This window comes from Dermacentor albipictus, unplaced genomic scaffold (assembly GCF_038994185.2).
Source record: "Dermacentor albipictus isolate Rhodes 1998 colony unplaced genomic scaffold, USDA_Dalb.pri_finalv2 scaffold_21, whole genome shotgun sequence".
In the NCBI taxonomy this organism is placed as follows: domain Eukaryota; kingdom Metazoa; phylum Arthropoda; class Arachnida; order Ixodida; family Ixodidae; genus Dermacentor; species Dermacentor albipictus.
Window position 1 is genome coordinate 6,883,162 of NW_027225575.1, and position 18,250 is coordinate 6,901,411.

Here is an 18,250-nt window from a genome sequence, read left to right on the forward strand (position 1 = left end):
TTCAGAGTACACTGGTAAAGAAACAGTTAAAATAATGATGGAACTGAAACTTGATATGCATAGTGAGTAATTAGTAAGAGGTTTGTTGAAATATCCCCAGCTAAAGCTTCCCTCCGGCGTACGTTTACCTCCGCTTAAATCAGCATTTTTAGGCATCAAATTTAGTGTCCCCCATAGGGTACATTTGGCATTACAGTGTTGGCATCGCTGCGGCAATGCTATAATCGCTGTAAAGACAGTAACTCAGATTTACTGCGAGCGTAGCGCGCTCCAATGGCGACAATGAAGCATGACTACCGTGCACTATTAGAACATCATATTTACGATAGCACAGCTGTTATACTGTCTTACACGAGCTTTGAAGCATTGCCGGTCAGTCAGAGATTAGCTATCACGAAACCGCTCGACAACTGGACTCGAGTAAAAAAGCAAAGCAAGAACAATTCTGTGCCACTTGTCGAGAGGAGCAGTCTACTTTCGAGCTCTATTGCATGTCTATAGCTTTCCCGCAGCACGTTTCTGGGGATAGGGTGGAAAAGTGTAAGTATGGGGATATCGACTACAGTACGTCACATTCGTTAGTTGGAAGACATAGTTGAACATTACTACTACTACTACTAAATTACTACTAAATTACTACTACTACTACTATTATTATTATTATTATTATTATTATTATTATTATTATTATTATTAGTAGTAGTAGTAGTAGTAGTAGTAGTAGTAGTAGTAGTAGTTGTAGTAGTAGTAGTAGTAGTTGTAGTAGTAGTAGTAGTAGTAGCAGTAGTAGTAGTAGTAGTATGAGGAGGCAGAGGAGGAAGTGAAGTCGCTGGACGTTTAAAAGAGGAGGAAATGGTGGTGGTGCATTGCTGTTAGAAACGTGATGGTCGTAACAATAGGGGATTAATACGTGAACACTGGGGAAGCCCTGAAGATGAGCTCCTAATTTAAGACTATAGTATTAAATCCGAAAAGAGAGGAGCAGTCGCTGACATCGAGCACGCTATTATGCATTTATATAATAATAATAATAATAATAATAATAATAATAATAATAATAATAATAATAATAATAATAATAATAATAATAATAATAATAATAATAATAATAATAATAATAATTGTTATTATTATTATTATTATTATTATTATTATTATTATTATTATTATTATTATTATTATTATTATTATTATTATTATTATTATTATTATCGAACAAAGTACAGGCACATTTTGGGGCCTGTGAAAGTCAGTCATGCCAATGACGCCGGAACTTGCAGGGTCAGTTGAAAGCCGCAGAAAGCTGGGCGCGAGTAGAGAAATGAATGTCTACGTGACACAGAAACATTTCCTGATTGTAGCTGCTGGCAAATACGTCAACTAGATGCGTAACCAGGATGAATTCTTAAGAGTCCTTCATTGGACGCTTCTAACGAATTCGTAAATTGCACATGCGTGTTTTACTTGGCAGCTCACGCTATGAAGCAAGATACCGAATTATGACATATACAGGGTGTTTACGCGACGAAGGTCTCACACTATCCAAATATACGTAAAGGATGTTGGATAGAAAATGTCAATTTTAGCTGGTCAAGGACACGGGTGAACATCGAAGTTTGTTCGATGGCCCGCCGTGATGGCGTACTGGCTGTGGAGTAGCGCTACGAGGTCCAGAGTCGCGGGATCGAATCCCGGGCTGCAGCGACCGCATTTCCATAGTGGCGAAATGCAAGAAATGCATGTGTACCGTGTACTGGGCGAACGTATACAGAACCCCAGGTGGACAAACTTAATCCCGAGCATCACACCTTCAGCGTGCCTCATAATCGTATCTTGGTTTTGGCACTTAAAACCCCAGATTTAATTATTTTTATTTGTTCGACATTCACTGGCGATTCCACTAAAGTGAGCAAACTAAAGAAGCAACAGGTTTATTAAAAAATTAAATTCGTGCCAAAACATGACCTGACTATGAGGTACGCGGCAGTGGGTGGTGGACTCCGGATTAGTTTCGACCACCTGGGAATTCTTTATACGTGCACGTAAATATAAGTACCACGAGCGCTTTTGCATTTCGCCCCCACTGAAATGCGGCCGGGATCTAACCCGCTGTTGTGCCATCACCACAAGCCCGGATTCCGAATCTGCAAGATGCAGAATCTATCCTGCGAGCGCCCTAATTCTCCCTTCACAAGTCAAGATGCTGAGCCGTCAGGCAGCGGTGTCCTGCGGGAGAAGCATCGGCAGGCGACGTGTTTAGACGTGTCGGCGTGTGCCAGACAGCCCGGCGCCGCACCTCCTTTTGCATGGAGGTGTCCGCGCGCGCGAACTTTGAACCGGGTGGCCAGCGCGGTCGCTGGTTGGACCCCTCGGACGACCGTCGTGTGCTGACTTTGTATTGGGCCGTTTGAGTGACAATGGTTCCTCGGGGATTATAAAAGCAGCGACGCGCTGCCTGAAAAACAGGATCCGCCGACCCACCGGGAGAGAGTGTCGCTCCCGACTGGGGTGAGATGTGTCACGCGTTTTCGCCGGACGTCGCCGTGCGGGAACAGTAGCGTTTGTGTGAGCTCTCGGCCCCAGTGCCGATCCGATCTTGTCCTGTACAATGACCTGTATATAATGTATAAAATCCCTTTCGTTATTCTCATCGACGCCTGGCTCGGAGTCTTCGCTACCAACGCTCTGTCACGAAACGGGTGACGAGCGCTACGGGACCACAAAGTCGTAATAGTGGTGCAGCGGTGCAAAGTCGTAACACTGGATGGCAGCTACGGGATTGACCGGCATCAGCTACCTCGGCGCGGTGAGTGCCTGAAGTTTACCTCAAACACCAGACTTTCTCTGACACAGGTTATAGTAGCTTAGGGAAGGATTTGGTGTTGCATTGTGATAACCTTGTGTGTTTCAAGCCTAGTAAGAGTGTTTTGAAAACCAGGGGATGCTGAGGGGGTAAACAGGCCAGTGTGTGAAATACTTGCATATGTCTTACTAGTAGTGTTATAGTAGCGTACGGCAGGTATATTCAAAAAGGGTAAACAGCAGGAGGACAGTGTGAACGATGGAGAAGTACAAGGTGAAGGAACTTCTCGAAATTTGTGAGGAGTTGGGCATTGAGTTGGGCTCAACCAAAAGAAAGAATGCGATCCTTGAGGTCATGAGGACTGGGGACGTAACGGCTGAGGAAGCCGCAGAGGCCTGGGCGGATATCAATGAACGTCGGGAAAGGGAGGAGAAGGAACGTTGCGAGCAGGAAAGGAGAGAAAAGGAACGCCGCGAGGAGGAAAAGCAGGAAAGGAGAGAAAAGGAACTTCGCGAGGAGGAAAAGGAGGAAAGGAGAGAGAGGGAGCGACGTGAGCACGAGCTTAAAATGAAAGAGTTGGAGATCCGAAATAACTCGCCGGCGCCTAGTCTCACTTCTAATGTTCCAAGAATACGCGATCAACTTCCACCCTTTGTCGTCGGAGAGGATATGGCCAAATACCTCGTGAAATTTGAGCACGTGTGCGAACGGAATAGCATTGAGCGATCCCTTTGGGCACAGAATCTGTTAGCGTTGCTTCCTGGGGAGGCATCAGACGTAATCACTTGCTTATCGAAAGAGGCGTTTGAGAGCTACAGTGATGTGAAGGAAGCGCTACTGCGGAAGTACAAATTGTCGCCCGAAGCTTTCCGGCAGAGGTTCCGGTATGCAAAAAAGGGCAAGGAGTCGAATGTTGACTTCGCGTTTCGTCTAAAAGCCGACCTGGTGGAATGGCTGAAGGGCGAAGAGGTTTACGACGACCGCGACAAAATTGTCGAATGCATCGCGTTGGAGCAGTTCTACCGTTGCATTGATGAGGATGTCCGGCTCTGGCTGCAAGATAGGCTAAAGGATGTTAAGCTAAACAAGGCAGCAGAGTTAGCGGAAGAGTATTACACACGCCGCAGCTTGCACAGCAAGGCAGTGCGCGTAGAAAAAACTGATAGGAGAGATTGGTTTTCCAGGAAGCCCGACGAACGGAAGCAAATCACGCGTCGCGAGTTTCGGGACGACGAATCCCTTACCAAAGAAACTGTAAGGGAAGGACAGAATGCATCTCAGAATGATGACGATGGTCCGAAACAGCGAAACGAAATGACGCGTTCTTTTGAAAAACGGAAACCGTTAACCTGCTACAATTGCAAAAAGCAAGGGCACATCGCTGCAAGCTGCCCAGAGAGAATTGCTTTTGCAACGATACAGGAAACTCACAAAAACATACGTCTATTGGAGCCCTATGTGCAGGAAATTAAGGTAAACGGCAAGAAGTGCCGAGCACTGCGGGACTCTGCAGCAACTATGGACGTTGTTCACCCGTCTTTCGTCTCCTCGAGTGATTTTACGGGAGAGTGCGATAGGATACGGCAAGTGGCCGAGAAGGAGAGTGTCTGTTTACCGATCGCAACGGTTATCATTGAAGGAGAGTTTGGGAAACTTAACACCGAAGCCGCTGTGTCAGCCGCCCTCCCGGAGCAATTTTCCTACCTCTTCTCAAATAGCTCGGAGCAGCTGCTGAGGGATCACGGCAAATCATTCTTTGCCGACGTGGCGTACATGGCCCCCACGCGATCCAAAGCGCGCCCGCTGTCGAGGGAACTTGACTTAGCGTCGGTGAGCGAACAGCGGTGCGGTACAGGGACCGATCAGGGTAACTTGAGTGGCGAGCAGTCATGGGAGAGGCAGAGCTCGGAGGCTGGCCTAGGCGAGCGGGTCCTGGAGGTGAGTGGGAGTGACGCGTGCAGTGCTAGCCGCGATATAGACGCGACGCCGCAATTAGGCGACGCGGGCTCCACACTCGCTCCGGTTTCCGCCAGCTGGCAGGAGCAGGCTGCAGTTGAAAGGGAAACTCGGATTCGCGAGCAACAGGAAGATTGTTCACTAGCCGATCTGAGGAAGAGCGTCAAACGGGGAGTGAAAAAAAAGGGGGTTTCATTTGGCAAGGAATCTGGCTTATTGTACCGCCGCTACACGGATAAGCAGGGTCGCAAATATAAGCAGCTTCGGATTCCGCGAAAATATCGCCGGGAAAAATGAATGACCTCATTTGCTTCCTCAGTAGTATGTTTTCGGTCCAAGTGATTTCAAGGGGACCATTCCATTTGTAATTATTATTGCTGATTAATAATTGTTTCTTGTCTATTTTGTTGTGTTGTTAATTTGAAAACTGGTTGTTTGAGCCTTGTGTACTAGATCGTACACCTGCCTCTTGTTGCAGCGGGAGCAAAAAGAGGGATAGCAATTTAGTTAGGTTGATTTGAATTATGGCCTTGTCTGGTGTTTGACGGGAGACAGAGGGCACTTGTTCGTGTTGGGTGTTGCCTTTTGCCGGTCGGTTTTGCAAGCTGCAGAACGACCAAGCGGGACCAGTGGCGAGAAGCAAGGTCTTAGGAACGACCCGAGCGGAGCTGGTCAAGGTGCCTTGGCGACGACGCGGTGAGCAGAGCTCCTGTCCTGGCGAGTCGGACCTGGGCACGTGAAGTTACCTGGCGTCCCGACACTGGACGTGAACTTGGACTAGCCTGACGAACGTGCGCGCCTGGCATCCGAGCCACGTGGAGGCAGCTCGTCTTCCCGGCGCCTTATCTGAGGGCGGGGATGCTGTTGTGCCATCACCACAAGCCCGGATTCCGAATCTGCAAGATGCAGAATCTATCCTGCGAGCGCCCTAATTCTCCCTTCACAAGTCAAGATGCTGAGCCGTCAGGCAGCGGTGTCCTGCGGGAGAAGCATCGGCAAGCGACGTGTTTAGACGTGTCGGCGTGTGCCAGACAGCCCGGCGCCGCACCTCCTTTTGCATGGAGGTCTCCGCGCGCGCGAACTTTGAACCGGGTGGCCAGCGCGGTCGCTGGTTGGACCCCTCGGACGACCGTCGTGTGCTGACTTTGTATTGGGCCGTTTGAGTGACAATGGTTCCTCGGGGATTATAAAAGCAGCGACGCGCTGCCTGAAAAACAGGATCCGCCGACCCACCGGGAGAGAGTGTCGCTCCCGACTGGGGTGAGATGTGTCACGCGTTTTCGCCGGACGTCGCCGTGCGGGAACAGTAGCGTTTGTGTGAGCTCTCGGCCCCAGTGCCGATCCGATCTTGTCCTGTACAATGACCTGTATATAATGAATAAAATCCCTTTCGTTATTCTCATCGACGCCTGGCTCGGAGTCTTCGCTACCAACGCTCTGTCACGAAACGGGTGACGAGCGCTACGGGACCACAAAGTCGTAATAGTGGTGCAGCGGTGCAAAGTCGTAACACCGCAGCGTCGTGCCCAGCAGCACAACTGCATGACCACTTCACGGCTGTTCTTTGCAGTGCGAACTACGTCGGAACAATTGCAAATCCGGAACGTCATCTTGACATTTCAAACACTTTTAAAGTCTGGGGCGGGCGTTGAAATGCCAGGAAAACATTTAACTTCGAGATCTGGGAATATTTGATCAAGCGCGTTTTACTCGGTACTTCGCTGCATTTGTTCAGTGAGTGTCGGAAACCCCCAAAATAACGGGTACAAAACGGGAGTTTAGTTTAGTTTAGTTAGTTAGTTAGTTAGTTAGTTCGTTAGTTCGTTAGTTAGTTCGTTAGTTAGTTAGTTAGTTCGTTCGTTCGTTAGTTAGTTAGTTAGTTAGTTAGTTCGTTAGTTAGTTAGTTAGTTAGTTAGTTCGTTCGTTCGTTCGTTCGTTCGTTCGTTCGTTCGTTCGTTCGTTCGTTCGTTCGTTCGTTCGTTCGTTCGTTCGTTCGTTCGTTCGTATGCGCATATCGTACAAGGAGCGTATATCCAAAAAGCAAGCCGCAGGAATTAACAATCGAGTACCGCTTACCAAGTACTGAAGCATTTCAGGCAGCGCATGCGGATGATATCGGGCAATCACGTAGATAAAAGTCGTTGCGTGAACCAAAAACTTCATCGTAACGACAATTACTGAGATTTCCGGCTGCCGACAAGTTTCCTTACGTGACTGAAAGTGCTGGAACGTTGGAAATGTAGGGCTCCTGGCTGGGCGAGCAGGCCGTAGAGGTCGCGTTTACGCCTCGGTCAAATGCCTGAACGACTGAAAAGAAAACAAGGAGAGTTACAGCCCACAATCTCTTTCAAGGTTTTACAATTCATCAATACATTAAGCTACACTGTGAGGACATCGTTTCTCTATACGTCCGAACGTCTGCTGAGCTAAACAGTGTGCACCGGCTAAGAAATAACCCTGCAGAACACCTACCCTCAAGGAAATGTAGTCGCAATGTGTGTGTTCTGTATCGACGGCCACCATGAAACACCCTGGACTCACGACAAGCGAAAGATAAACACGTGCATTGTTTTATTTATCATTTATCCTCCCCAGAGATACGCTTAGGGCGATTCCAGGTCGTTGCCGGGGTAGTGTTCAGTAAACGTACCCAATGAACAATGCATGTGGAAGCCTCGTGACCCACCAGACGGTTACACAAGCTTCACAAGTTATGGTCAGCCTCTAAGCCTTATATTAAATAAATAAATAAATAAATAAATAAATAAATAAATAAATAAATAAATAAAAGCGTAACTTTCGGTTACATATCGAGATCTGAAGGGATGCAGTGCTGGTAAGTGTTAAGCGCTGCAAAAATTTTGTAAACTAGCAAATACCAATATGCAATTCATCTTGCCAATATATTTGCTCATTCAAATAGGTGTGACAGAATTTCAATTTCCCTCACAGGATATATTTATTCAGTCAATTTTCATAGGAACCCGGGACCCTTTACTGTGGCCTTTTCCACAACGCAGCTGCAGCAATTTCGGTCGTAAGGCTCCCCGTTTATTACGTATTCCTATCGCCGGACTCATTTTCCAGGATGTGACACTTACACTCGGCGGCCAGCTCTGTGATCTCCTTCTCTCCACAGGTAGACGGTACGCAGAGTCCGAACCGCAGGCTATTGCCGTGAAGTTCATTCCACAGGTACTCTGGAAATCCCTGCGCACGAGAGAAAATATCCCACTTTTATTACGACGGCGACAAAAAGGAATAAACATGAAAAGAAAAGAACGCGCCTAGGCACTAACCTGTGTTGTCTGCGCGTGGTTCACTTTCGTTATAATTCGGGGAGATTATTGGTGTCCGGCATTAGGTTTTGTAGAAATGAACTGACATTGCAATGCATGGCATTCTTCTTCATTTTTTTTTTGCCGCTTCATGTCTGCTACAGGGCGGCACGATCGCGGCAGCCAGAAGCCGACAGGGAACCAAGTTTTCGACAAGAATTATGTCAAGAAAGACTTGAATAAATGCAAGATCGAAATATGAGGCTTTTAGAGCATATGTCAGCACAGTATCCGCACTTAGTCGTCACAGCTGTTTCAGTCTGACCAGAGCCCGCAATACAGGTTCCCGGTGACCCGAGCAAAATCCCTGGATGTACTGGATGCATTTAAGGGCAGACTTACGCTAACTCTGCACGGCCTTGTGCACGCCTTGCGCACGCGTGCGTAAGTGCGCAAAACTGCACATGTCGCAAATAGATGCACAAATTTCGGCTTACACTACGTCACCAAAAGCAGCGCAAACCGAAATTTCTGCGCCTGTGTGCGATAAGTGGCGCTTTACGCACTTCCGCACGCGTGCAGAAGGCCGTGCAGATTAAGCGTAAGTCAGTTTTAACGCTCCATCGCTAACGTCAGGTTCCTCGCTTTAATGACACCCTTCACCGTGCACAATACGATCGTGTGGGACGAGCACCGAAATAAGGTTCTTGGCAGCTGTCGAAACGCCACCAGCGAACGCGGGTAAGTACTGAAGGTGCAAGTGACTAAGCAACCGCTATTTTGCGGGCAACTATGCCGGTCTTAATAAGCCAATTAATGGATTAACTACGAAACATAGAAAACACCACGTGAAACAGACGCTTCAAGGCATGTTGATTCTGTGTCCTCTCATACCGCAAAGCTATCGTTTTCAAGAATAATGAAAGTATGGAGCTGGAGTGAATTCTTGAAAAATGGTCATGTGTTGCTTGATACCTTTCCCGTCACAAGTTACGCAAATTTCATGCATAATAAAAAAATCCTCGTGATGTCGAAATGTTTTTTTTTATAGTGCTTCTTAGTGAGATCCTGCTTCTCGTGCCTCACAAGTTAACATTACCTGCGTACAAGCATTCCAACGTCATAAAACTTGTAGAAATATGTTAAATTTGCATTGATGCTCCTTTATTTTTTTTTCTGCGCTACCGAGGTACTTACTCACTCCGACCTCCTCACTGCTCACAACTACTGAATGGAATTTGTTTAGTGTAGCATTAAATTTATTACGGCCACACGTCGTACAAATGCTGATCACAAGGTCCTGTATAGGCGTATCAAGATGTTTGTATTGTTCACTTCTCCCTTGAATACACAAAAAAATCATGAGCCGTTCCACTATGTGGGAGTGGATAACCAGCGAAGCCGTTTAGCACCCGACACAGAGGTGACACAAAATTTGGAACAAAGGTAGGAACTCATTTACCGTGGCTTTTATATACTTTCGCGTGGACGACGGGTCTGCCGCCCCGAGAAGCCGGAAGAAACTAGACGCGCGTGACGTTTCGACGGGACCGCCCCCACGGGACAGCGAAAGGAAAGGAAAGGAGAAACGCCAGCGCTTGGAACGCCGGCTTAGACATGGCTGACGCATGTCAAAGTGTAGCGCCTGTTCTTATCAGCTTAATATCTGATACGGGTTTTATTTGGAGCCAAAATATTAAACTTCTTTTTCCAAGCTGGCGGAGTGCTTGAGGCCTGCTTCACCTCCGCCACTGGTCGGCCCGGTATTTCACTATCTCAGGGATCGGCCCACAGTTTTTGCACACGCAGAAGAAACATTCACGGAACCCTTGCCGCAAACACCTTCTCTGTAAAATGTTTTGTCACATAAAGCTTGTGGGAAGCTTCATGTTCGAGGTGGTACTCAAACCCCACCTGGAGCAAGCTGCACCTAAAGCGCCCAGTTACTAGGAGAAGCCGAACCTCGTTGAACGAGGAAGAAAGACTGAAAGATAGCGCTGCCAGGTCTCGCTCACCCATAGACCAGGCCTCCTTGAAAGACGGCGGAAAGTCAAAGGCAACAAACTTGAAGAAGGATAGGAAAATGGCAGTAGAAGAGGACGAAGCAGAGAAGGGATAGGAAAGGGATCGTGCAGAGATACTGCTATAAGTGGGTGGAATAGATGAAGCCTGAAGCTAATCTAGACAAAAAAAGAAATACAAGAGGGGAGAATGAAGGCCCCACTACTGCCATCTAACAGCAGCAAGCAAGAAACACCGAACGACGATTACTGCGATTTCTTACGCCATCCTAAGGAAACTTTCGTATGCGCAGCCTGGTCAATGAGCTTCTTGGGATAAAATTTGACACACGTAACTCATTTATTTATTTATGTATTCCGAACGCTCACCAAATAGTAAGCGCCGATTGCGTGCAGCTGTTTATTATACATAAAAGAACATTCGGATGTGGCAATTTTGAGACGACTTCGGTACACCATGGGCCCCAAAAATATACGCATTTCAGCAGTTCTTGCTGAAGCGTAAATACGCGTTAAGTGAAAATGTGTTCGTGTTTCCTTCCAAATTTTCCTCTCTGTTTTCATGCTGGGCATGAGCACTCATGTCATTAAATTTATTCGTTATCATCGTACACGTGTTGACTTCACGACGCTGACAACGAACTATGGCGGTTGTTGAGCCACCACTGACGGCTTCCCTCTTTTCCAGCTACGAACTACCTGCCAGTACAGCATTTTGTAGCTGGAACGCTCGTAGCACGCTTGTTTTGTGGTATTTGTGTATCTGCGTGTTCTTGTATCAGTCGCGCTGTTTGAGTGTCGTTCTGAAGATGAACCAACTAGGCTTCACAAAGATATTGCTAAGAAAAGCTGTTTATAATGAAAAAGAAAGACGAGAAAGAAAAAAATACTTATGTCGTATAAGCACCAAAGCTTCAGTAGTAAAAAAAAAATAGGTTGGCTTTTGTTAGATCGATACATGTCTTATTTTATTTTTAGTTATGCAGGTAACGGTGTATATCGTGGAACCACGTTGACTGTGTTCCGCAGCAACGCCGTGCGGGTAAACGTGAGGTACTACAGTTCGCCAAGTAGTAGCTACTGATAACATCTCTATAGGGTATGTGGGTCTTCACCGTAACAATTAGGAGACTGTGAAGAAGACGGGCATTGTTATGATGAAAAGTAATGGGAACGTATTAGCTTCAGTGGTACATGGTTGACTCTACCGAGTCTCGAGCGGTTCTGCCTAACACGGGGGTCAGGATGGCCTTAAATAAACCCTCGCGTACAGCGGTTACCATCGGTGGAGAGGTCCCCTCCGAGAGGATCATTCACTTCTCGTGGTCTTGTGGTAGTCGAAGTTTGCTTGGGGTTGCGCCCATGGAGGTGTCACTGCCTGCGTGTTCAGCGCAGTCTTGTGTCCTCTTGTCAATCTGTGAAGTCGGCGGCCTCCTACCCTTCACATCCTGCTAGTTACCTTCCCATCCTGCATTATCCTGCGATAATCTCGCACCGAGTTGGCCTGCAGGGTTGAAAACCAGCCAACGGGTTTATGTGAACGCAAGCGGGTCGGGCCAGGGGAGCGTCGAGGCGATTTCAGTCAGCCGGCCTTCAAAGGGCGAGTTGACTCGCCCAACCCGCTTGGGTGACTCACCCAAGATGTGTGTCAAACGCGGTCGGGTTAGGCTGGGTCAGCTCGACTTTTGACCCGACCCGCTAGCGTAGAGTTGGTGTAAACGAAGCGTATCCCCGAGGGCGAAACTAATCGCCGACCCAACAAGGTCGCGCCCTGGGCCAGTTGCCGAAGCTCAAAGCTAGCGAACCACATATACACAAGCAGAGAGAAGAGGGCCTTCGTCTTATTTTCTTGTGTTGGTTGTATAATGAGCTACTTGTACGCACCTTGGGAGGCCACCGCTGGGCGTTTGCGAAGCTGACGGTGGCCAGGCAGTAGGTGCTGGTGAACGGCGGTACCTGTGACTCGTTGGAAGTGGCCGTGCGGCGTGCTGGCTGCAGCGCCGCGATGCACTCCGAGTAGTAGCCCAGGAAGGTCAGGCCTCCGGTCAGCACACCGCTCTCGGGTTTGGCTGTACTGTCGAACACTGCGAGTGCGCAGAACAGGTGCTCAGAGCTCGAATAGCCACTCTTCAAAGTTTTTTTTTTCTACGCGAATCTTTGGAAAGGTGGGACAATCTCATAAAACACCACCGTACTTAGGAAGATGCAAACGAGCGCTTCGTTGTTGCCAAGGCCATATAGCCAGGTAACTGACGTATCCTAGATCGCATTCAAACAAATGTGCTTTAAAAAGGACACGGGTTTCGGACCACACCTGACACCATTACGGTGGCAACCATCCCAAGAAACGTGCACCCCGATTACAACCGAGGTAGACGAAAGGCAAGAGCCGAGGCTCTGCTCGGTTCATTCGGCAGGGACAGAAACGCGCGCTTTGTTGACGCAGCCGAATATGCGAACGGCCAAACATACGCCGCCGTAGTCATAGACGCAGAATCAAAAATCAGAACCACATGTAGTGTATACACCAAACACTCAGAAATAGCGGAGGAAGTAGCGATTGCGCTAGCCCTCACAGAACAGGAATGCGAAGTCGTACTAAGTGACTCACAAACGGCAGTAAAAAATTATGCCAAAGGTCGAATTTCCAAGGAAGCCATGTCCATTCTGGCCAAAGCGGGCAGATCCAAAACCGCGAGCTCGAGGATCATATGGTTCCCCGCGCACGTCACCACGGAAGGTGACGCGCTCCCGAACCTAAACGAGACGGCGCACCGGACGGCGCGAGACATGACCCGCCGCGCCGAACAGGGCAACGCCTCTCGTACGATAGCGAACGCTTCTCGAGCAGAACGGGACAGGCTCACAAGATACAACGACATCACCAGTGCATATTTGAACGCCAGAAGGATATACCCCCCGCCGAGTCCCAAATTGAACAGGAGGCAGGCCGTCGCCTGGCGACAACTCCAGACAAACACGTTCCCTAATCCATTCCGTCTCAAACGCATCTTCCCAGATAAGCATCAGGACGACACGTGCAAATTGTGCCAGGAAGGACCAGCAACACTCAAACACATGCTGTGGGAGTGCAATGTAGTTATAGGAGGGATGGCAGTTACTCCGGAGACCCTGTCGTCGAGGTGGGCCGCCGCTCTGCGCAGCTCAGACCTCGGAATACAGACGTGGGCAGTCCAGCAAGCCCGTGAGGCGGCGTTGAGGCAGGGCCTTGACGTTCCTCCATGGGAGACCTGAGCCCGGGTCGCGTTAAACCTTGCCGGACGTACAAGAAAGTTGTATCCATCCATCCATCCATCCATGACAAAACCCACATTTTGATGAGAGAATGTAGCTTTGTCTTGAGAACACAACGCAGACACACGGATTAGGAAGAAAGAAGCTTGACCAGTTCGTTATATCTTTCTAGCCCTTGTTTTTGTTTGCGCTGTGTTAGTTTTCTTTAGGTAGTCTCACAAACTAACATATGGCGGCCACTTTGAAACCCTTAAAAAGCCCTAATGGCGTGAAAAATAAAATTTAAAGCGCCCGCCATTAGCGACATCGTAGACTGAGAGAAAAGATTTAGTTGGAGACGTTAGCCCACAGGTATACGCCTGGCTTGCTGCTCCAGACGCTAAGAACGAAAAATAAAACGACAAGCTAAATAAAAAATAACGTAAATATATATATGGAAAATGCAAGTTGCTGCTATTACAGCCTTCCGTCTTCGAAGTGCCGTCATATCCAAGAATGAAAATTTTCGGCGGGCAACAGTGAGTTTAAAGTAAGGTTTTAAAAGATTCTGGGATGCGAGTACGACTTCTAAATGTGTCGAGGCCATCACATTGCGTACACTAAGGCAGCATGGTTCAGCTGGACTTATGGTAAGCACCTAAACGGTATCGTGGCTAGAAGAAGCAACATGCAGGAAAACTGGGGAAGTAGCGAAGTGTTTAAGGATAGTAAAGAGGCCTCTCTTCGCCGTAGACGCACTGTGCGACGTTCACCGGCTTATCACGGGCAACTGTCATGTATGTGCACATTGTCCATGGAAAATCGGAGCGGCTCAGGCCAGTAGCACAAGGTTCAGTATCCGACTGCGCCGGATTTGTAACAGAACAAGCGACCAGGCCAACAAGGCGGCCCTCACTCTTTATTTCTGTTCCCAAAGGATATGAATAGGATATCATTCTTCGATGGCACGTACCCATTGAGAGGGATTGCACAAGATTTGTACGGCATTAGGAAGATTTTGGGATTACAAAAACTGGTAAAGGTCATGTGGAAACGGATAAAAAAATAATGTATGAAGAACTGAAGAGGACCATCTTGAAACAGCTATGAATTCCTCCACGGCTGAGCAGACATCCCTGTGGTAGTTCCCAAGAGAGGGTGCTCCTAGCGAAAAGATATTTAAAGTAGAGAAATTTAAACCAGGTTGCATGAACGTTCGTTCTCGTATGTTTTTTTCCTTATAGGAGAAAAATGGCGGCAGAATAAGAAAAAATGATCTGTAGTCTCATCTACTGCACAGAATGGGCACAGAGGGTAAGGTGCCAGACCAGCCCTGTGACGATAAAAGTTTAATACTAGTGTTCGACACCGTAACCGGGTAAAACTTACTTGAGTTTTTCCGGTGTGAAAGGGATTTTTGTGCCAAGAGAATAGCAGCCGTCGAGATTCTCAAATATTTGCTATGGCTGGGTTGAAAAAGCTTTGCGCAATTGCATATCTCCTGAATCTAATAGTAGTTAGGTAAGCTGATGGCGGAAGTAATGGTTGTACAGAGCCATTGAGGACTGCTCTAGCGAGACTGTCAGCCATTTCTTTCATGTATAATCACCTATGACCAGACACCCAAAGTAATCAAATTAAATATATGTGGTCAGGCACCAGAAAATGAAGTCTACGTAAAAAGCTAGCACCACTATTTGTTGTGAGCGATGTACATAAAGATAAAGAATCCGTTATTATGACTACCGTCGATATTGATGAACTTAGTTTACGTAAGGCTAACGCTGAAGCTAGAAGTTCAGCCAGAAATGAGAATAAGTAGTCCGTAATCCTAACTGAGAATGACCAGTCTAGAGCAGGAGCGAAAATGCCAATTCCAGATTTTTCTCCACACTGTGAGACGTCTGTTGCAATGACCGTATATATACATAAACTCAATAAATGATATTGTAATAGTCCATTTAATAAATGATCTTGTAATAGTCCATTTGCGCGATCCTATTATGAGAGAGAAGTTTTGCGTTGCTTGGGTAGATGTCATCATAGATGATTTGAAGTCTCTCTCGCACATCACAAATAGGTAGCACCGCCCAAATACGAACATTTAAGGGTTTAATCAATGTTTGTACAAAGACCACCTGTGGTGTATGAAACCGGCGCCAATGTACTCTGAAGAATAATGCACGCTGGGAAATGAATATGTTTTCCAGACTTCTAATAGGGAATTTGTACATATTTTAAGAATGTTTGCACCATCAGCAACAGAAATCTGCACAACATTGAGGGCAGCCTGACTTCTTGACAAAAGCCCCACACTTCTTCGTCTTCAGAAGCACGTTCCTCGTTTCATCTTCTTCGACTAGATTACAAGAAATACAAAAGACAAAACAAAGACATGGCTAGCTATGCACACACAAGAAAGGAACGCACAAAGAGACACATCGAGAGAGTAAGTGAAAGAGAAAACAAGGAAAGGTGGGTGCGTTAACCAGACTATTCGCTATCCTGTGCTAGGCACGGGGTATGAGGGACTGAAAGAAAGAAAGAAAGAAAGAAAGAAAGAAATAAAGAAAGAAAGAAAGAAAGAAAGAAAGAAAGAAAGAAAGAAAGAAAGAGAGAAAGAAAGGAAAAGGATAGCGAGTTCACACCCACAATAGCAGATACAGGTTGTCTGGAAGCGTCTTCGCCCCTCTCCGCAACGGTTTATATACTCGGTGCGTACCTTACAGTCTGCGCTCCTTCAGTGCTCTCTCTTTCTCTCTCTGCCCTTCTTTGTCCCTCTTTTGGTCTGTCTCCCAGTGCAGGGTAACAAACCAGATGTGCGTCGCGTTAACCTTTATGCTTTTTTTTGCTTCTCTTTCATTACAGCGCCCCAAGGTCAGTGCTTACGCATCATCATCAGCCTATGTTATGTCCGCTGCAGGACGAAGGTCTCTCTCAATTACCCCTGTTTTGCACCAACCGATTCCAACTTGCGCCTGCGAATTTCCTAATTTCATGACCCCGTCCTCGACTGCGCTTTCGATCTCTTGGCACGCATTCTGTAACTCTATTGGCCCGCGGCCAGCGGTCATCTAACCTACGCATTACATGGCCTTCCAAGCTCAATTTTTCTCTTGATGTCAATTACAATATCGGCTATCCCGTTTGCTCTCTGATCCACACCGCTCTCTTTCTTTCTCTTAACGCGATGCCAATCATTCTTCGTTCCATCGCTCTTTGCGCGGTCCTCAACTTGTTCTCGAGCTTCTTTGTCAGCCTACAAGCTTCTGCCCCACATGTTAGAACCGGTAGAATGCATTGATTGTGCACCTTTGTTTTAAATGATAGTGGTAAGCTTCCAGTCAGGCTCTGGCAATGTCTACCCAATGCACTTCAATGCATTTGTGTTCTGTAAACTTCCTTCTCATGGTAAGGATCCCCTATGAGTAACCGACCTAGATAAACCTACTCCTTCACAGACTCTAGAGGCTGACTGGCGATCCTGAACGCTTGTTTCCTTGCCAGGCAAGTGATCATTATCTTGGTTTTCTGCTTATTAATCTTCAACCCCACTCTTACACTCTCTCTGATAAGGTCCTCAATAATTTGTCTTAACTCGTTCCCAGTGTTGGTGAACAGGCAATGTCATCTGCAAACCGAAGGTTGCTGAGATATCCGCCGTTGATCCTTATAGTAAGCCGTGCAATTTTACTAGCTTGAATACTTCTTCCGAGCACGCAGTGAATAGATAGCATTGGAGAGATTGTGTTTCCCTGTCTGACCCCTTTCCTTATAGGTATATTTCTACTTTTCTTGGGGGGAATCAAGGTAGTTGTGGAATCTCTGAATATAATTTTCAACATATTCACGTATGCCTCCTGCACTCCTTGATTACGTAATGCCCCTATGACTACTGGTGTCTCTACTGAATCAAATGCATTTTCATATTCTATGAAAGCGATATAAAGAGGTTGATTGTGCTCTGCAGATTTCTCGATCACCTGATTGATGACAAGGATGTGATCCATTGCAGAGTACCCCGCTTACGCAAAGCGACGCTAAAGGGAAAATACTAGAACTATCATGTCTCGTACATTCACGCGATGTCATCGGTTCTCACGTTTCGGACACGCGTTTCTCACGTTCTAGAATGCGGGCCCGTAGGGCATCGTCATGAGGTGTGGTCACAGTGCCCGCTACACTTCTATATACGCGCTGTCTTTCTTTTCGCCCTTCTCGCTTTCTTTTCCTCGCGTTCCACAGACTGCTCCACTGCACGCAGCGCTGAGTAGAGTGCGCGTAAGTCAGGAATGTGCGGTTACAATGAAAAAAGCAACGCTTCTTGCCGGCGCACATTACCTGTCAGCAGGACAGACCGGCGGCCGAGGAACGGGCCATCCATTTGTAGTGACCCCCTCGAAGCTTGCATTTCCTCCTCTTTTGCCTTTCACTGCGAGTTGATTTTCCCCTTTTTTTTACGTGCATTCCGGGTGGGCTATTCCCACAGTAGCTCCTGCTGAACCCCAGTAGTGGCCACACCAAACGCCGCGCCACCTCCTCAATGGTTCTCAAACTCGGGTCACCCGGAGGTCTTCGACTGGTCTGGTTTGTACGTCGGCTCGCTTCCCGGTATTCCCGCATCGAAGGGTCCAGTGAGCCTCCCGCAGACGCTGTCATCACCAGCGATCCATGCAGTGGGGAGGAAGGCCAAGACGGTTAGGAAAAAAATGAAAAGGAACAAAGCGGCTGAGACCGACCAGCGGAGTGCGGAACAAAACTGTTCTGGATCGAAAAAAAAGTGCAATGGCGAGACGAATGAAAAAAAAAAGGATATAAAAGAAGCAAGAAAAAATCAATTTCGCATGGGTTGTTTACGTTGTCCACGAACCTGCGGGACACGGTTTCCCCAACCTTAACGCTTTTTCTCTGTTTTTCTCTCTTTTATTTTTTTTTCTCTGTGTCAAAAGGGCGCCACG

The 18,250-nt window shown here is 47.3% G+C and overlaps 1 protein-coding gene and 1 pseudogene across 1 annotated transcript in view; one reads left to right on the top strand and one right to left on the bottom strand.

Moving 5' to 3' along the window:
• LOC135921231 (nose resistant to fluoxetine protein 6-like) overlaps window positions 1-12,203 on the bottom strand; it is a gene marked incomplete at its 5' end in the record, with an annotated part of 119,101 nt that extends 106,898 nt beyond the window's left edge. The window contains 3 exons of the mRNA XM_070529432.1: window positions 6,970-7,066; window positions 7,861-7,969; window positions 11,943-12,203. Of these exons, the coding sequence (XP_070385533.1) occupies window positions 6,970-7,066; window positions 7,861-7,969; window positions 11,943-12,203 (467 nt within the window). The remainder of the gene's footprint in view (window positions 1-6,969; window positions 7,067-7,860; window positions 7,970-11,942) is intronic.
• LOC135921232 (U2 spliceosomal RNA) lies at window positions 9,655-9,834 on the top strand (annotated as a pseudogene).
• Window positions 12,204-18,250: the final 6,047 nt, after the last annotated feature.